Below are 19,793 nucleotides of genomic sequence, written 5' to 3' on the forward strand. Positions count from 1 at the left end.
TCTGAGTGGATAGGTTCACTGACAGCAAGTCTCCTCCCATCCCCCTCATGCAAGGAACATGTTAAAGCAAACGGACTCGTGGGGATGTTGATAAGATCAACTGAATTACTGCGGGGAAGAAAAGTAGTCTCACAAGTTCCTTGTAAAGAGGATGTGAACATGTCATCGGGCGTCGGTAACCAGGAGTGACTTGCCATCGTTGAAGAGGACATAGACACGGGTCAGTCACGGTCAGGTTACAGTTTACTTTTTTGAACCAGTCTGTGCAACTTCTACATGCATGACATCAATGTTCCATCAGGAGCTTTGTGTGCTTCAGCATGTCCAGGCCGGTTCATACTTCATACTCGCTGCTCTGGGCTCAGTGTGACTACTGAAGCGTGTCCAGGCCGGTTCATACTGGCTGCTCTGGGCTCAGTGTGACTACTGAAGCGTGTCCAGGCCGGTTCATACTGGCTGCTCTGGGCTCAGTGTGACTACTGAAGCGTGTCCAGGCCGGTTCATACTGGCTGCTCTGGGCTCAGTGTGACTACTGAAGCGTGTCCAGGCCGGTTCATACTGGCTGCTCTGGGCTCAGTGTGACTACTGAAGTCGCTCAGTTTCACGTCTGGGATGAACTTGGAATTGAACCTGCTGTAGTGACCGCCCTCACAGTCAACATGTGCATGTGTCCAGTGATGGGCGTGGGTGACTTCAGCCTGACCTAGTCACTGCTGATGCTCTGATGATGCCATAAAAGAAAACCCACATTCAACAAACTCCAATCTCAACAAAATTCCAGCAAACATAAATGGAAGTCTTACCTTAAGCATATACATATACTATGCTTATGTAGTATGTTAGTTTGATTTTGCTTTGATGTGTGTGTGTGTGTGTGTGTGTGCACAGGTTTCCACAGCAGGACAGACATCTCACCATAGACTGGAAACGTTGAGAGATGGAATCTGACCCCTCTAACCCACAAGGATCAGCAGACAGTAGAGAGGCACATAAGATGAGAATCATTTATTAAAAAGGCAGTACTTAACATTTTTTAGTTCTAAAATTATCAAATGATAAAAAAAGAAAATTCCTCACACAATAAAAAGAAAATCTACAAATCTCTTTACAACACACCATGTTTTTGTACTTTAAAGAAATAAAAGATGTTAAAGGCTTAGCTTCATTTTAAGACATCAGATTGATAAAAGAGGCAACAAATACAAAAAAATACAAAACTTCATCATCAACTAGGCGCATGCACCGGCTCTACGAAAGAAATTGCAATTTCGTTTTTTATTCTCCGCACAAGATTACGTTTCCAATGTTTCAGTTTCCAAAAACACTACTTTAACTGTATAAAAACCGCTCCAGCCTCATGAGTATAAAAACAAAATAAAAATTCCAAAAGGTTATGTACAACAGGAAGAGATAGAGTGAGGGAGGGAGGGAGACGGGAGGGAGGGAACTACAGTGTCTCAGAGCTGCCACACAGTGCATACGCGCGTATCTCTCTGCCAAACTGCTCCAGAGGGAAGCGGTCGCCAAGGTAACGGTTCTTGGTTCCGGTGAACTTTAAGGCAAACATGCACAGCTGCAGTGCGTACAGAAAACAAACAAACAAACAAACAAACAAACAAATTATTCGGGCCGCTACAAATGTTTTGATCACAGAGCCCCCTCCCACCTCAGCTGGGGACGACATAGCCAATGCATCATGGAGGTGTGTGTGAGTGTGTGTGTTGCATAAGTGTGTGTGTCAGTTGTGTGTGTGTGTGTGTGTGTGTGTGTGTGTGTGTGTGTGTGTGAGTGTGTGTGTCTGTGTGTGTGTGTGTGTAAGGGGTGTGTGTGTGTGAGTGTGTGTGTGTTGCATAAATGAGTGTGTGTGTGTGTGTGTGTGTGTTTGTGTCAAGTGTGTGTGTGTGTGTGTGAATGTGACTGGGCGTGTGTGTTGCATAAGTGTGTGACGGGTGTGTATGTGTGGTATTGTCAGGGCAGTGCAGATGACACGACGACCGCAAAGGAGAAGTTTCGGCACTCCTGAAAACCTAACCAACAATGACTCCCACGCGCTCATACACAAACATGGTCATAAGGCTAGATGCATCAGTCATTCCGTTTGCTTGTTGCAACACATAGGAACATTAACACAAACTCAGGCCATTTAGTTTCTTTCTGACGTCTTCATTTGATGTCTGCCACCCTTTCACAACAAGTTCCTACACAGTGCAGTGTGTCATCGCCTGGTAGACAAACATGACCATAAGGCTAGATGCATCAGTCATTCCGTTTGCTTGCTGCAACACCGATAGATGCAAAAGGACAGAAACGTTAACACAAACACAAACGTTAACACAAATTCATTTCACGTCTGCCCAATCTCCCTAACCCTCACCCAACACGTTCCTACACAGTGGAGATACAAAAGGATAGAAACACAAACACAAACACAAACTCAGGCCATTTAGTTTCTTTCTGACCGTCTACATTTGACGTCTGTCACTCTTTCACAACAAGTTCCTACCCAGTGCATGGTGTGTCATGGCCTGGTAGAAAAGGAGGAACTATGTTCAGCACTAACGCTTCTGAGAATCCACGATATTCATTTACAGGCAAGGAGGCGGGGGAGGGGGGGGGGGGGGTAAGACAGAAAAACAGCTGATAAAAATGTTTTTCCCACCATCAGTTAGCAAAGATATTAGAAAAACCGTCAACACATACAGAACAAGTAGTACAGACAAAACGCTGCAAGACATTCGAGCCTCGCTCCACAGCGAAGAACAAGGGGGAGGGGTCGGACCGACAGCCATGACGGACATCTTGTTCACCGGGTCGACTAGTGAGACACAGCCCCGACGGACTGACGATATGGAGCGCTTCTTAGCGTTCAATGATTGTTCGAACTCCGTAGATTTATTCAAAGCATACAAAATAAAGACAGGTGCAGAAAAACTATGAAATAAAATCAAACCAACAATGCAGGGGTTGACCGGACACCATTGTTTCTCTCCTGGTGAAGTGGGATGGTCTGAACATCGGCCTTTACAACGTGTTTTTTAGTTTTCTTTTTTTCTTTTTAAACAGCATTCACAGTTTTCCAGGTAGTGTCAGTGAGCGGAGCAGAGGACCTCCAGCCCGGTCCTGTTAGTGTCAGGTCACACTAGCCTCTGGGGAATGGGTCAACAGTGTGGAGGTGGGTCTGCTCAGATCAGGACCCCTCAAAAAAAGAGTTAGCTTGTTGTTTCTTTTTCTTGTTTTGTGTTTGTTTGCCGTATTGCTTTAGTGTTGGGATGACGTCGGCCATTGAAGATTAAACGCACTCAAACCTTTTCATCGTCTGGAGAAGGTAAGATCTGAAGACACTAATGTGTGTGTGTGTGTGTGTGTCTTTGCATCGTCTGGAGAAGGTAAGATCTGAAGACACTAATGTGTGTGTGTGTGTGTGTGTGTGTGTCTTTGCATCGTCTGGAGAAGGTAAGATCTGAAGACACTAATGTGTGTGTGTGTGTGTGTGTGTGTGTGTGTGTGTGTGTGTGTGTGTCTTTGCATCGTCTGGAGAAGGTAAGATCTGAAGACACTAAGGACCCAAAAGGGGAAAGTAACTGGAAGAATAAAAAAGAAGAAATGAAAATCTATGAGAAATGCTGTGATGTTAGACTGGAGCTGCGGAGTGGTTCTATCCCTCTATTTCCACTCTGGTATTCCTTCCTTCCTTCTCTTCTCGTCGTTTCTTCACACCACCACCTTCTCCTCCTCCTCCTCCTTTCTGCTTTCCATCCCTCTATCCCCCCCTCAATCCCATGACGATCTCCTCTTCTCCTCTCTCCTCTCTCTCACACCGAGGTCTCAGACTGCAGTCGCATCACAAACTTGTGGCTCTTGGGGTCGATGAACTCCTCCCCCAGGTTCAAGAAGGGGAGGGCCGTCACCGTGACGACCAGAGCGAAGTCGAGGCGGCGCAGGGAGAACACCTGACCCTGGCGCAGGGCGGACGTCACAGGCTCCTCGCTGACCAGCGTCCACTGGCGCCCCCTGCCGTTCTCACGCTGGTACTGCAGGGTGGGGCCTGTGTTGAGGTATCGCTCCAGGAAAGCCTGAGGAAAGGAGAGAAAAAGGGGAAGAAGGAGAGAGAGAGAGAGAGAGAGAGAGAGAGAGAATTAAGTGGAGAGGTACATATTACTTCCTATTTTAATAATCATTGAATAATACTTATAGTTTATAAAAGTTAATTTCAAAAGATAATTTCAAGAGAAACTGAGACAGGTTGGCATTCAACATGGGTATCGCACACACACACACCCGTACACCCAAGATAGACGCAAACCTCTCATGCGGAGCCCTCTTTTGAAATTATCTGCATGTATGTATGTATGTATGCATGCATGTATGTATGTATGCATGCATGCATGCATGTATGTATGTATGTATGTATGTATGTATGTATGTATGTATGTATGTATGTATGTATGTATGTATGTATGTATGTATGTATGTATGTATGTATGTGTGCATGTATGCATGCATGTATGTATGTGTGTGTGTGTGTATGTATGTATGTATGCATGCATGTATGCATGTATGTATGCATGTATATGTATGTATGTAAGTATGTATTTATGTCTCCTAGGGTGATTTTCAATCTGATGCTGTTGGTCAATGATGGTTCTTTATGAGACTCATAACGCTACCACTACCACTGTGTACAGCTATGTTCGTGCAACCACCCCTCATATTAGCCAGTTCATGTCAGAACACTCTCTGCCTATTTACCTCTGTCTCAACAAAGTGGTGTGACTTTCTAAAACAAATGCTGGCACTGCTCTTTCAATTCCTCTTCAGACGTCTTACACAACTGCTGTCTACTTTGGGGACACATTTAGAGTCCCGCTCGTGACCACATGACTTGCCCATGGAGGTCTTCTTGCAGGCTGTACACTACAATATTTAATGACATTTTTTGAACTAAAAGCCATGGAGTTGTGACGCAAGCCATTTAAAAGTTGCATGGGATGGGCATTTTAAGCAAAAATGCTAAATTCTCTCCTTGCATGTATGTATGCAAGCACACACACAGGCACACAGGCAGGCGCACACAAACACACACACACACACACACACACAAAAAGTGAAAGTGAAAAGTGAAAGTGAAAAAACCAAGCATTTAACCGTTTATAAAGTTGTGTGGCTGTGTGTGTGTGTGTTTCAGGGTTTATATAGACTTGCTCCTGGTGTGTCTGTGTGTCTGTGTGTCTGTGTGTCTGTGTGTCTGTGTGTCTGTGTGTCTGTGTGTCTGTGTGTCTGTGTGTCTGTGTGTCTGTGTGTCTGTGTGTCTGTGTGTCTGTGTCTGGACTGGACGGGCCTGCTAGCCTACCTTGGGCGTCATGTTGTGGGTGATGCAGAACTGCAGGTGTGCGATGATGCTCTCCATGCTGTGGTAGGGCTGCTGGCGCGTGGTGCGCAGGAACTTCTGCATGGCGCGGGCCATGGGCGCGAAGATGGCCTGGGCCGCCTCCCGCGGGTCCATAATCTCGCGTGGGTGCTTGGGCGACGAGGCCGCTGGCTCGTCGTCTTGCAGTCGCTTGATGTGGGTGAACGCCTCCTCTACTGCCACCACCAGTCTGGGAGGAGAAAGTGCAGCAGGGATAGGAGTGAGGGTGGGAAACAATCACTATTATAAATGATATGGGTGAACGCTTCCTCTACTGCCACCACCAGTCTGGGAGGAGAAGTGCCACAGGGTTAGGAGTGAGGGAGGGAAACAATCACTATTATAAATGAGGGTTTATACATTCTGTTTTGGTCATCTACACTGTACAGATTTAATGAGGACATACATTACTTCCTTAGTAAGACCCTTATCAACCCAAAGTGGGCTACATCCACATACAACAGTCACACTTCATTTTAAAAGGACAAGGATCCTTAAGTGTGTGCTGTGAACTATGTACTGAAGTTCAAGGTGGTGTCCTAAATTGTATACTGGGGTAGAAATGTGCAATGTATCTATAATTATATAATTTATGTGAGGTAGAACTGTTCTAAATGGTATTTTGAAGTTAAAGTAGCTACCCAGTTGCCCTGCAGATACCCTAAGTAGTGCACTGACACTGGAGCACCTACCCTGTGCAGTGTGTAGAAGCTGAAGCTAAACCGTTATCATGTATTTAGGTCAACTGAAGGCTGAAGAGATCTCTCTGTCACACAAGCAGGTGCGCACACACACACACACACACACACACGCGCTTTACCAAAACACACACTTTTCCAAAACACTCACACACACACACACACACACACACACCCTACCAAAACACACACACACACACACACATGCTTTACCAAAACACACACACGCTTTACCAAAACACACACACACACACAAGTGCTTTACCAAAACACACACACATACTTTACCAAAACACACACACACACACACACACACACACACACACACACACACACACCCTACCAAAACACACACACACACACACATGCTTTACCAAAACACACACACGCTTTACCAAAACACACACACACACACACACACACACAAGTGCTTTACCAAAACACACACACATACTTTACCAAAACACACACACACACACACACACACACACACACACACACACGTGCTCTACCCAAACACACACACATACTTTACCAAAACACACACACACACACACACACACACACACACACGCTCTCCCCAAACACACACCTGGCCTTGCGCTTGCGGACGCGGCGCTCCATCTCGGCCTCCTCGTAGTAATACTCATTGTGGGAGTTGTCCCGCCTCCGAGCGGCGGCTGCAATCATGGCCCGCGACTGGCCCGTTGAGTTATTGGTGCTGTTCTCTGTCAATCAATACAAGAACGACGACGCGATCAATGGCGTGGACACCAGGGAATTACATGGGATTGATACTGCACTTTCACAAACAATGAAAGGGGTGAGGGTGACACAGAGGTCAACGAGCAGAAAAGGGTCAGACAAAGGGAAAGATAGCAGAGAGAGAGAGAGAGAGAGAGAGAGAGAGATGGAGAGAGAGAGAGAGAGAGAGAGAGACAAAGAGAAAGAAAGAGCAAGAAAACAAGATAGAGAGAGAGAAATAGCACTAAGAAGAAATTGAGAGCGAGAGAGAGAGAGAGAGAGAGAGAGAGAGAGAGAGAGAGAGAGAGAGAGAGGGCGAGAACAACAGATACAGATGTCTGGGTAAATTAAGGACCAAAAGAAATGAACTCTCACCTTCTCCAAGTGAGTAGACTTTGAAGCCAGACATCTTCTTTGAGAGGATGGACTTGGGCAGGTTGAGCAATGCCGGGTTGTAGACGGGGAAGTCACTGTAGTACTGGTCCAGGACCCACACCGCTGCACGCTGGATACTGCAAGCAAGCAAACAACAGATGTTTATTGTTAATTGAAGTATAGTCAGCCATCTTAGTCAGCCATTGTCCTTAGCTTCTACACTGTCCACACTGGTGTGTGTAGTTGTGACACTCAGCAAAAACAAACGGCTCTTCTGCATTTCAAAAGACATCATGTCCAAATAACCACAATCTCAACAAAAACATACCTCTCATTTTAAACATTAAATTTGAAACATTTCTGGGTTAAGAATCATTTCAGCAATACCATTTTGAATACATAGGGGTATACAATATGTTATTGTTTAAAAAGTGGAGAAGCCTATACGAAAGTAACAGAGTTATGTTCGTTGCTTCCACCTAGTGGCACAGTGGTGAAATGACAGTCAAATGACTCGACACATTAAGCAGCCCCGAAGGGGGAAGTGCAATGCCCGATAGCAGAGCAGATAGTCTAGCTTCATGACACACACACACACACACACACACACACACACACACACACACACACACACACACACACACACACACACACACACACACACACACACACACACACACACACACACACAGCAGAGGTCTAGCTTCATGGGTCTTTGGGTCTGTACCATTTACCATAAACTAGCCATTACAAGAGTTTGTGTGTGTTAAATTAAAGGTTCAACAGATTCATTGCTAAACTTGAAACCAGTGCTTTATTTACAACCACCTACCCTGATCATAAAATGTATCATGTACTAAAAATAAATGTATACTAAAATGTCCAAATGCAATAAATTACAAAATTGAACCGTTATCCTGTCATCATTGTTGATAATCACAATCTGCAATCATTCAAATACCCAACGTAACATTAGATCAAGAACGGAACTAAAGTTGTAACTGTCACTGTTTGGCTCCAACTTATAATCCACAAGTTATGTGAGTTTATCAATGTGTTACATAAGTTACTTAATGTATTGCCAGCTACACACTCATATAAGCTACAAACCAACTAATTGATGTTTTATGTAAGCTAATTACATGATTGATCATCTGATGTCAGCTGGCTCATTGATCAGTAGAGGGTTGGTCTCCTGCCAGTGAGAGGTTACTGGGAGTAAGGTTCAGCACTGCTGAGGTTTGAATGCAAGTCATCCCAGGGGACTAATCAAGACAACCGACACCCACACACACACACACACACACACACACACACACACACACACACACACACACACACACACACACACACACACGCACACACGCACACACGCACAACAGCATATCCAATGACAGCTCAACCTCAGGATTCAAACAATGAGAATAAAGGTCTATGCCACGACCTGCACTTTTCTTCGCTGTTACCACACACACACACACACACACACACACACACGCACACATACACACACCAGGAAATGTGTTTCAATTAACTCTGTGTCATATGAACCTATGGCAAAAAAGAACCCTTTCTTTGGCTAATTACATCATGTCTAATGACCTCAACAGCTCCAAACTACTCCTGGACTCCTCTGCCCCATTGCGTCGCACACACACAGACACACACACACACACACACACACACACACACACACCCCTCCTGGACTCCTGTGCCCCAGTGCTCCGTGCTCCTAGCCACCTGAGCCGGTACCCACGTGATCTTACCGTCTGCCTTCCTTCAGTCACCACGGACACTCATCTGTGTTGGAGGAGTGTGTGACTCTACCTAACACTTTAACTCATCTGTGTTGGAGGAGTGTGTGACTCTACCTAACACTTTAACTCATCTGTGTTGGACAAGTGTCTGGCTCTAACACTTTAACTCATCAGTGTTGGACAAGTGTGTGGCTCTACCTAACACTTTAACTCATCAGTGTTGGACGAGTGTATGGCTCTACCTAACACTTTAACTCATCAGTGTTGGACGAGTGTGTGGCTCTACCTAACACTTTAACTCATCTGTGTTGGACGAGTGTGTGGCTCTACCTAACACTTTAACTCATCTGTGTTGGACGAGTGTCTGGCTCTAACACTTTAACTCATCTGTGTTGGACGAGTGTGTGGCTCTACCTAACACTTTAACACATCTGTGTTGGACGGGTGTCTGGCTCTACCTAACACTTTAACTCATCTGTGTTGGACGAGTGTCTGGCTCTAACACTTTAACTCATCTGTGTTGGACGGGTGTCTGGCTCTACCTAACACTTTAACTCATCTGTGTTGGACGGGTGTCTGGCACTAACACTTTAACTTAATTTCTTCCCAAAATGCAGCCCCTGCATATTTTATGAATCAGCTGATGTGGCCGACGCTATTGTAGAGTATGACCCAGTTTCCCTCTCTGTGGCTTTCTCTATCTACCATCCACCACACAAACATATCTCTCACACTCACACACTCCCACTCACACACACACACACACACCAATTATGTAGCAGCTTGCCCCACTGGAGAGGCCAACGGATTCCCGGACTTAAACGTCCATCTAAATACCACGCATACACCTCACATATTCACCCTAAAAGACTTTCTCATTCCAGCCTCACATACGTTTCTTACTCACACACACACACACACACCCCAAACCCTGCAATTACCCTTCAAACATTCACGTACCACTCTTATTTATACCTGGACTACCTCATATTTACTGCACACACAGCCATACACTACACATATTAATAGCCAACATACAGACAGCCACAGATAAATGTTCATAATATTGTTACCCTGCAGGCACCCATAGAATGATCACATCAATCTGTGTGTGTGTGTGTGTGTGTGTGTGTGTGTCTCTGTGTGTGTGTCTCTCTCACACACACACACACACACACACACACACACACACACACACACACCCCCTCCCTTACCTGAAGTGTCCGACGTTGTAGAAGCGGCTGGCCCCGTCCGTGGTGCGCACCACCTTGAGGCAGAAGGCGGGCTGCAGCTGCCTGATCTCCAGCAGCACGAGCGCCAGGTACTGGATGAAGAGCAGCGCGTCCACCAGCGACGCCGCGTAGCCCACGATGCCCCGATAGTCGCGCTCGCGCGGCTCCAGCACGCGCACGCCGTAGAACAGCCAGTAGGACGCCACGAAGAGGAAGAGCAGTGCCATGAGGAGGCCGCGGAAGACGAAGAGCCGGGGCAGGGTGGCGCGGGGCTGCCGCAGGAAGAGCGCCCACGACGACAGCGCCAGCACCAGCAGCTTGAAGGCCAGCGAGACGTAGAGGCCCTCACAGGGCACACCGCACGGGTCCAGCTGCTCGCGCCACAGCAGCTGGGGCAGCAGGAGGAAGGCCAGGGGCGTGAGGAGGGCGAAGAGGCCCAGCGCTCCGCTCAGGACCGGGGCGGCGAAGCGACGGCACTCCAGGGGAGAGGAGTCCTCCAGCTCCTTAGAGGCGCGCGTCAGGTCCTCGTTGGAGACGCTGTGCTCCGACGTACCCGTCACCACCGTGGTAGTCTCGCCCCAGTTATCATCCTGATGGGAGAGAGAGAGAGAGAGAGAGAGAGGGGGAGAGAGAGAGAGAGAGAGAGAGAGGGAGAGAGAGAGAGAGAGAAGAAAAGAGAAGGAGTGTAGATGTAGGGAAGGAGAGAGACACACACAGACATGACATGGAATAGTTGGAGAGGAGAGGGGGAGGGAGAAGGAGAGAGAGAGATAGAGAGATTATACATAGACAGTCAGTCAGAGAAGCAGACAGAGAGAGAGAGAGAGAGAGAGAGAGAGAGAGAGAGAGAGAGAGAGAGAGAGAGATGAAAGGAGAGATACACAGGCAGAGATGAAGTAGTAGGATAGGAGAGGGGGAGGGGAGAAATGTATGTGAAGTGCATTGAGAACAGAAAGGGACAAAGTGAGAGGAATGGCATGATGGGGGTGTGTGTTTGTGTGTGTGTGTGTGTGTGTGTGTGTGTGTGTGTGTGTGTGTGGGGAGAGGAGCAGATATTTGAAAAGAGCAGACAGAGAAAGTAAGACGAGAGCGATAAGGATAGCATGGAGATACAGTAAAGGAGAAGCAGCCGTAGTGGAGAAACAGAGCACAGAGCGGCCAGAAAGAAGGGATAGAGTAAAAGAGAGATGAAAGAGAAAGAGAGGAGTGGGGGAAGGGGGAAGAGAGAGAAAGGAAATAATTAATTAGCATCGCTCCAGGTCTTAACAGTATCATGCTTATTACCAAAAACAGGATTTTGAGCCAAGAAACAATAAACATAAGAGTATTCGTGTAAGTGTAATGGGGATTACACGTGATAGTATAAGATCAGCATGTCTCTAGAAAAAGGCTGTTTTCTCTTTAATTCTGAATTATCATAATCACCATCACCATCTTTTTATATGCTGGTCCAGGTTTTAGAACATTTAGATCATCAGCATTTCTCTTTGATAACCCTACATATATAAAGATATGCTGGTTCCATTCCTCTTTGATTACCCTAGATATGCTGGTACCATTTATTAGAACATTTCTAGACACCATACTACAGGGCTCTGTCCATTTGACATCATAGCCACTTGTTTTCATTGCATTGCCTCTGCAGCCTTCACTGACAAGTTCATTTTAAGTGTGACCTCGATGCCTGTGCCACTGGCTGGACATGGATGAGTTCATGATGTTGATGATTGATGTGATTCGATGTGGGAGCTGTACTGGGGTGTGGGTACTGGGGCGGTGCAAGGCTGGGGTGTGTGAGCTGTACTGGGGCGGTGCAAGGCTGGGTGTGTTAGCTGTACTGGGGCGGTGCAAGGCTGCTTGAGTGAGCTGTACTGGGGGTGTTCAAGGCTGCTTCTGTGAGCTGTACTGGGGTGGTTCAAGGCTGGGTGTGTGAGCTGTACTGGGGTGGTTCAAGGCTGGGTGTGTGAGCTGTACTGGGTGGTTCAAGGCTGGGTGTGTGAGCTGTTCTGGGGTGGTTCAAGGCTGGGTGTGTGAGCTGTTCTGGGGTGGTTCAAGGCTGGGTGTGTGAGCTGTTCTGGGGTGGTTCAAGGCTGGGTGTGTGAGCTGTTCTGGGGTGGTTCAAGGCTAATCGTGTGAGCTGTTCTGGGGTGGTTCAAGGCTGGTTGAGTGAGGCCCAGTTCGGCCATTGCCCAGATAACTGAATTATGTTTCACTGGAAAGGAAGATTTACACCTGATGCCCCTGAGAATCCAAAACAAATTACAACATGGAACACACTCACTCTCTCTCACACACACACACACACACACTGCTATCGTGCCAGCATGTAGGCATGTTCGGTCATGCTTTTAACGAGGCTTCGTTCTGGATTCCTCGAATGCCGTACCAAAAACATATGTACACACGCACGCACACACACACACACACTCACAGACACACACTTCAGTAATTAAACTGAAACTCAGAAAGCGTCCTTTTGAATGCAACATTAATCCGAGTGTCAGAGTCTCCACTGTGAGAGAGCCTTGGCCTGAGCATAAAGCCTCCACACAGGCAGGCAGCCATCACACACACACACACACACACACACACACACACAGGCAGCCATCGCTGCTCCCAGAGAGAGCAACCACACACACACACACACACACAGAGAGATTAATGAAGTGGCACAGGAGATTAATGATCTGTGTCGATATAAAAAGCCCCTGTTCCTGAAAGAGAACGGGACGGAAGAAAGGAATGATCGAGAGAAGAAGGCGGGAGGGCGAGAGGAGGGGGGGATGGCCGTGGAAGAGGAGAGCAAGCTGAGAGGGGGCGGGGCGTGTGAGAGGGGGCGGGGCGTGTGAGAGGGGGCGGGGCGGGGCGGGGCGGGGCGGTTGAGGCAATAACGATTAAGGAGGTATAAAAAATGACTGACATTAGCAACACGGGCTAAAGCGTGCACTGTCTAATTAGAGGCGGAAAGAGATTTATAACTCTGGATGGGAAAACAGGACGAGGGAGGAGGGCAAGAGAGATGTCCAGTCCATCTCTTGTTCACCTTAATAACGGACGCGTCAGGATGGACCTTTTACGGACCAGAGTGATTCTGGATTATGGTTGCAAAGACACTCAGGCGGTGGAAACAGGAAGAGAGAGAAAAGCATCGGCTTGTCTACTCGGCTTGTGTGTGTGTGTGTGTGTGTGTGTGTGTGTGTGTGTGTGTGTGTGTGTCCAACTATCTAACACTGAGCTATGTCTGAACTGGGAGCGCCATCTAGAACATTCCCAGTTCACCACATCCCCAGCAAGGTCAGGAATTTGATTGGATTATCGCTCCCAGTCCAGTCCAGTCCAGTCCAGTCCAGTCCAGTCCAGTCCAGTCCAGTCCAGTCCAGTCAGCACGTGTCCTTGGTGTGAGCACTAGCCTAGGTGAGGTCTTAAGTGTCCTTGGTGTGAGCACTAGTGTGTGTGTGTGTGTGTGTGTGTGTGTGTGTGTGTCCTTACCCGGTCATCTCCGCGGGTCGACTCAGTGTCCAGCAGTGGCTCTCCTGGAGCCTGGATGGTGACGGATTTGTCACCGCGGCTGCTGCCATCTCGGCTCTTCGAGCGATGGCGGTCCCTCCGATCCCTGAGACACACACACACACACACACACACACACACACACACACGGCAAAGACATCAGACAAGCTAGTGTTCAAAGATATTAAATATATATGTATAAACCAGAACCAAACTTCAGAAGTCACCTAGCAATTGCAAAGAGAGTTGTTACCCGACATATTCATTTGGATGTGTGTGCATTTGTCTGTCAATACTAAAACATTTATGCTCATTTGTGTGCAAGTGTGTGTGTGTGTGTGTGTGTATGTGTGCAAGTGTGTGTGTGTGTGTGTGTAGGTACACCTGCTCTTGTGTAGGTGATATTCAAGCGCTTGGAAGTGGAGTTGTGTGTTTAATTGTGTGCATTCACATTAATTTGGGCCTGCTTCTGTGCATATGCGCGCACACACAGACACACACACACACACACACACACACACACACACACACACACACACACACACACACACACACACACACACACACACACACACACACCTGTGTTTGCGGGAGCTCCGTGAGTGGCCTGACTTGTAGGAGTAGCCGGAGTACTGCGACTCGTTGTCCATGTCTGAGGCGAGTGGGCGGGGCTTGTGGGGCCCTCCTCCTCCCCCCGTGCCCTGCCCGGCTCCGCCCAGCTGACTCTTGCGCTCGCTCAGGGACTTAGAGGAGAGGGCCAGAGGCAGCTTCAGTAACTCCACCTTACTCCTGAGAGAATCTATCTTGGAGGCGGACTGACAGGAGAGGAGGAAGAGCTGAGGAGAGGGAGAGAGAGAGGAGACAAGTGTGGAGAGGAGAGAAGTGTGGAGAGGAGAGGAGAGAAGTATGGAGAGGAGAGAAGTGTGGAGAGGAGAGGAGAGAAGTGTGGAGAGGAGAGAAGTGTGGAGAGGAGAGGAGAGAAGTGTGGAGAGGAGAGAAGTGTGGAGAGGAGAGGAGAGAAGTGTGGAGAGGAGAGAAGTGTGGAGAGGAGAGGAGAGAAGTGTGGAGAGGAGAGGAGAGAAGTGTGGAGAGGAGAGAAGAGTGGAGAGGAGAGAAGAGTGGAGAGGAGAGGCGGCGAGAGCAGGGAGTGATTTGAGTGTGTGAAGATGATAGATAGTGTGTGTGTGTGTGTGAGAGAGAGAAAGAGAGAGAACGAGAGTCAGTGTGAGAGATAGATAGATAGATAGATAGATAGATAGATAGATAGATAGAGAGAGAGAGATAGAGAGAGAGAGAGAGAGAAAGAAAGAAAGAAAGAAAGAGGTTTAACACTCCTTAATGAAACCAATATTAAAATCTTTGCATGACTGCAAACCTATGAGATCCACATGTATAACATCCTCAGATAAACAGTCCATGTTCCAGACCCTTACTTCATCTCTTAAACAATATCAAAGAGAAATATCAAATTGAACAAAACATGCAAGATGCCAGTTCGTTCCTGCCTATTCAGTACCGAGGCATCACAGTTCAGTTCAGTGACATTAACGCCCCAGTACATCTCAAATGACTAGCCTAGATTGAATTAGAATGAATTAGTAAGTTCAGGTATGTTTCATCCACCTCTTGGGATTGCTGGATAGAGAAGTGTAAGAGAACAAGGAAGTACATTAGGAGCTAATGGTTCAGCCTTGAGAGCAAGATCACAAGACTCATTTGATTGCTCTTCCAATCTCAACCTGTGCATTTGTTTGTGTGGAGATCACCAAATGTGTGTTACAATAATTGTCACTCCAAACACAATATGGTGAAATCACACTATGTAGTCGAATGAATACGGTTTGAATACCGATGACTAATAACGTACCTCACACGGATCCCAATGGCATTTCTCTTTGTGATTTACGCCCCCCAATTGTACAACAATCCTCAAACTTTATGGATTAAGAGCCAGCTGGACCCCTTTCAGTAGGGAACCATCTCCAATTTATCCCAATCACCTCCTCACACACAAACACATGCTCCAAGGCTCTCTCTTAAGCGCGCACACACACACACACACACACACATTCCCCTAGCATGCCCCGTGGTCTCCGGGGTAACCGAGCTTGTCTGTTACTATAGGGATGAAAAGAGGGTATAGGAGATGGGAAAGGGGTGGGCCATGTTTCCATGGTGACACGACCTTTGACCGCTACACTTAGGACAACTTTCCCCTTCCTCATTCAACCAAAATTCTGCAAGGATGTTGACATATGATCATGCGTATGCATTTGTCTAAGCATTGGTGATTATCTGAGAGGGCCTAAATACTTCCATTTAATTAGGTGGACAGATCACTGTGTGAGTGTGTGCGTATACATGTAGCATTTCAGTTAAAAATAAGGTATTTGAGCGATAGAGAGAGAAGAGAGAGACTCATTTCTCCCTCATATATGCATATTTCAGTAAAAAATAAGGTATTTGAGCGATAGAGAGAGAAGAGAGACTCATTTCTCTCTCATTTCAGTAAAAAAGAAGGTATTTGAGCGATAGAGAGAGAAGAGAGAGACTCATTTCTCCCTCATGTATGTATGTTTAGCAAGTGTCCACGTGCATATCTGGTGGTCTTGGCTGGCCAGAGATCCTGCTTCTTGTCAACAGGACAGAACAACTCTTAACTCAATCAGCCGCTAATGAGACGCCACCACTTCTCTCTTTATTCCTGAGTCTCTTTCTCATCTCTTCAAATGTCTCTCTCTTTCTCTCTCTCGCTCTCTCTTTCTCTCTCTCTCTCTTTCTATCCCTCGCTCTCTAAATGAGTTTCATGTGAGAGCTGGTTACTGGTTTTCTGCTAAAGCCGTCAAAAAGACCAAATAAGCCCCTCGCACCACCTCTACGTGTTATTGGCAACCCTACTGCTTAACTCCTTTCCATCTCTGAATCAGACAATATGCTGTTGCTTGCTTCAGTTATCTCCGTGGTTACTATAGCATCCGGCGGGGAGACTAGCTGCAGCTGCTCCGGTTATTGCCGTGGTTACTATATCATCCGGCGGGGAGACTAGTTGCGGCTGCTTCGGTACGTCTCCTGGCACAGCTGAGAATTCTGCCCCGGTGACATTAATGACATCACTGCACAAGAACCCTGGGTGGCACCAGGGGCCGTCAGGGGTCACAATGGGTGGCAAAGCACCGTGGCCTACCCAAAGGTTACTCGATTGGACAAGAGGGGGAAAAACACAACAGTGACAGCTGAACAAAGCTGTGGTTTCACAAATAGTAAAAACAAAGTAAAATGATGGGGTGGGGGTTGGGCTCAATTCTTGTATTTCCCAAAAACCACAGAGTCAAAACCCCCAGTGTCACACAGACATCATTACATATGTGTGTCACACAGACAACATTACATGTGTGTGTCACACAGACATCATTACATATGTGTGTCACACAGACATCAGTACATGTGTGTGTCACACAGACATCAGTACATGTGTGTGTCACACAGACATCAGTACATGTGTGTGTCACACAGACATCAGTACATGTGTGTGTCACACAGACATCAGTACATGTGTGTGTCACACAGACATCAGTACATGTGTGTGTCACACAGACATCAGTACATGTGTGTGTCACACAGACATCAGTACATGTGTGTGTCACACAGACATCAGTACATGTGTGTGTCACACAGACATCATTACATATGTGTGTCACACAGACATCATGTGTATAACATTTGGAGAGCGCTTAGTGAGTTGCATTATCCTGTGCGTCTAGGTGTGGCAGGAGGGATTCATAGGCTCCGTTGCCGAGGATCACTGGTGTGTCTTACAGAGCTAATATAGTGTTACCTATTATTCTAGGTCTTCTCTGACCCATTTGGCTGGACAACACAATCAAATATCCAACAACCCCACACAGGAGGTGTCTAGAGTGTTCGAGGAGATGGTAATATATTGGGTTGGGTTTTCTGTCCCTCAATTATGCTATTCTTCAATAAGTCTGATTAGATTTACAAGAAAAGGAATTCATTTAACACTGGGACCACAGGTTTTAGTTGCCACACTGCAATGTATAACCTAATATGCTTATTATGGCATAGTATAGACCAGTCTAATAGACTACATAGAAACTGGGTTAGGTCTACAACATTAGATAAGTTGTGTTTCTTTAAATGTGATACTAGTAAATGATTTTATCCTCGTCGTTCCAAAACAGTTACCAAAGCCTCAGCAGAACAGTAGGAGCGCTACACTTGTTCTCCATGACCGGTCCAGTGAAAATCGAGCCCGAGGCTCAAGGCCTACACTTGGCTGACACAGTAACCCTAATCCCACTCTCCCACATTACAACAGCAGGCTACAGGAATAGCAACCTAAAGTACAGTAAAAGTGAAGCGACCGATTTGTATTAAGTTTTCCCGCATAACCTACAGTTATTCTGACAGGCATGGGAAGACACAAATGTTAAGTCGCCCATCGTAACTTGGTCATTTTGTTACAAAGTATCGTTGGTTGGGCACGCTTGATCTCGGCGCTTCATTTGCAAGCCACTGTCCCTAAATCAACATGAGAAGCAACAACTCTGGCAATATGGGACCATGGCCTACAAAATACATAATGTTTGCAGACTGCCGTCTTCCTGATCTATAGTTTAACAAAGGGAGTATATTACAATTGAGTTATAGAACAAGACAGGGTGAGGCTATTAGTCTAAAGGTGGATCATTATGCTACAGACCAACTCGCTATGGGAGGATATTTGTTTATACATGGCTTGGTTTTTATCTTCAATCCTACGTCTGTACTTCACTAAATGTGGCGTGATTTTATTTACAATCAGTTCAAACGCCATCGAGCCAATCAGTGCCACCAGATCGCAGATGATGCATAATTGTAGTCATTTGAAACAGTGTTCTAGGAAGGAAAGGAGCTTTATCGTACATAATTACTACAAACCAATCTCAAGTTGTGTGTCTCGTATAACACAAAACACTACTTACGTATTCTGTATTCCATGCACTTGGTGAAACAGACAATTAATACGGATAAAAGCACTTACCCCTTCCCCAAGTCTTTAGTCAATTGAGGGAGAGTGCTGCTGCCACACAAAGAGGGGATCCTAGCGCAACTGTTGTGGCAAAAAAGGGTTGAGGGGGGAAAAAAAATCTTCCTTTGAGAATTCGCTCGGTCGGGTTAATAGAAGCGTTGTAATTTTCAGTCGTTGCGCATTTACATCAAACCACATGCGCAATATCTCCCAGATTCATCTACACAATACAAAGGCCATAGTACGCATCCCAGTCGCGGTGTCCGCAGCGGTAGCCCTGCTGCGTGTGTGAATACGATCATTCATCACCCAAATGCCTGCGAGACAGCGAACCACTTTGCCGGCGAACAAAAAAAAATCGCTGGAAACGTGTTTTGGAGAGCAATTCAGTGCGTTGAGGTTATAGCCCTCTGGATTAATGCCCCAAGCAGTAATAGCAACAGAGTTTATGATGTTAGTCCTTCGTCAATGGCCGCAACAATAAGTAGTATGTCTTTGCATATTCCTATTGATTCTTCCTGAAACTCGCTTGCTGAGGAGGGAGCGCAAAAATCCAAGGAAGCGCATAACTTTCCAAACACAGCAATTACGGGATCCAAACTTCTGAATCTCGTCGACCAAATGGAGTCGGTTACCCCTCTATTATCATACAAACTCGCATATTTCCGTCTCTGCTTCATTCAAACACAGGCAACAGCACCTCCCAGCCCCCGACCAATGGCCCCATCCTCCCCCACGCTTCTCGCAGTGCTCCGCCTCCAAAAACTCCTCACACTAACCCCCCTTCCCTCCCTCCCCCAACTCTTTTCAGTCTCGTTGCTCGCCCTTTCACAATACTGATATTGATCTTCACTTTCATAAGCCTTCCTCTGTCGAGCGTCTATTTTCCGCAGGCTTGTGTGCGAGTGGCCGAACAACATGGTGAGGCCAAGCTACAGCACATTCATCCGGACATTTACATGACCGGAGTTCAGTCTACATGCAGCTATTGCTTTTTGATGGTTAAAAGCGACGCGGACACACCCATCCAAAAAAAACAAT

The 19,793-nt window shown here is 46.7% G+C and overlaps 1 protein-coding gene across 1 annotated transcript; it reads right to left on the reverse strand.

Annotated features, from left to right (window-relative positions):
* Positions 1-3,807: 3,807 nt before the first annotated feature.
* Positions 3,808-18,933, reverse strand: vangl2 (VANGL planar cell polarity protein 2). The gene is made up of 8 exons (XM_080859927.1): positions 18,765-18,933; positions 14,300-14,556; positions 13,703-13,826; positions 10,196-10,803; positions 7,225-7,361; positions 6,698-6,833; positions 5,351-5,597; positions 3,808-4,073 (listed from the first exon to the last, which is right to left on the reverse strand). The coding sequence occupies exons 2-8, from the start codon at positions 14,368-14,370 to the stop codon at positions 3,813-3,815; spliced, it is 1,584 nt and encodes a 527-aa protein (XP_080716053.1). The 5' UTR covers positions 14,371-14,556; positions 18,765-18,933; the 3' UTR covers positions 3,808-3,812.
* Between the last annotated feature and the right edge of the window lie 860 nt (positions 18,934-19,793).

The sequence above is a fragment of the Sprattus sprattus genome (assembly GCF_963457725.1).
Source record: "Sprattus sprattus genome assembly, chromosome: 21".
NCBI classification, from domain to species: Eukaryota; Metazoa; Chordata; class Actinopteri; order Clupeiformes; family Clupeidae; genus Sprattus; species Sprattus sprattus.

Bases quoted from the DNA above. Each gene is read 5' to 3' on its own strand.
- vangl2 (XM_080859927.1), bottom strand. From the start codon at position 14,370: ATGGACAACGAGTCGCAGTACTCCGGCTACTCCTACAAGTCAGGCCAC. The intron at 5,598-6,697 runs GTGTGTGTTTGG...TTCTCCTCCCAG, and splicing joins GTCCGCAAGCGCAAGGCCAG to ACTGGTGGTGGCAGTAGAGG. The intron at 4,074-5,350 runs GTAGGCTAGCAG...TCCTTTCCTCAG, and splicing joins CCCACAACATGACGCCCAAG to GCTTTCCTGGAGCGATACCT.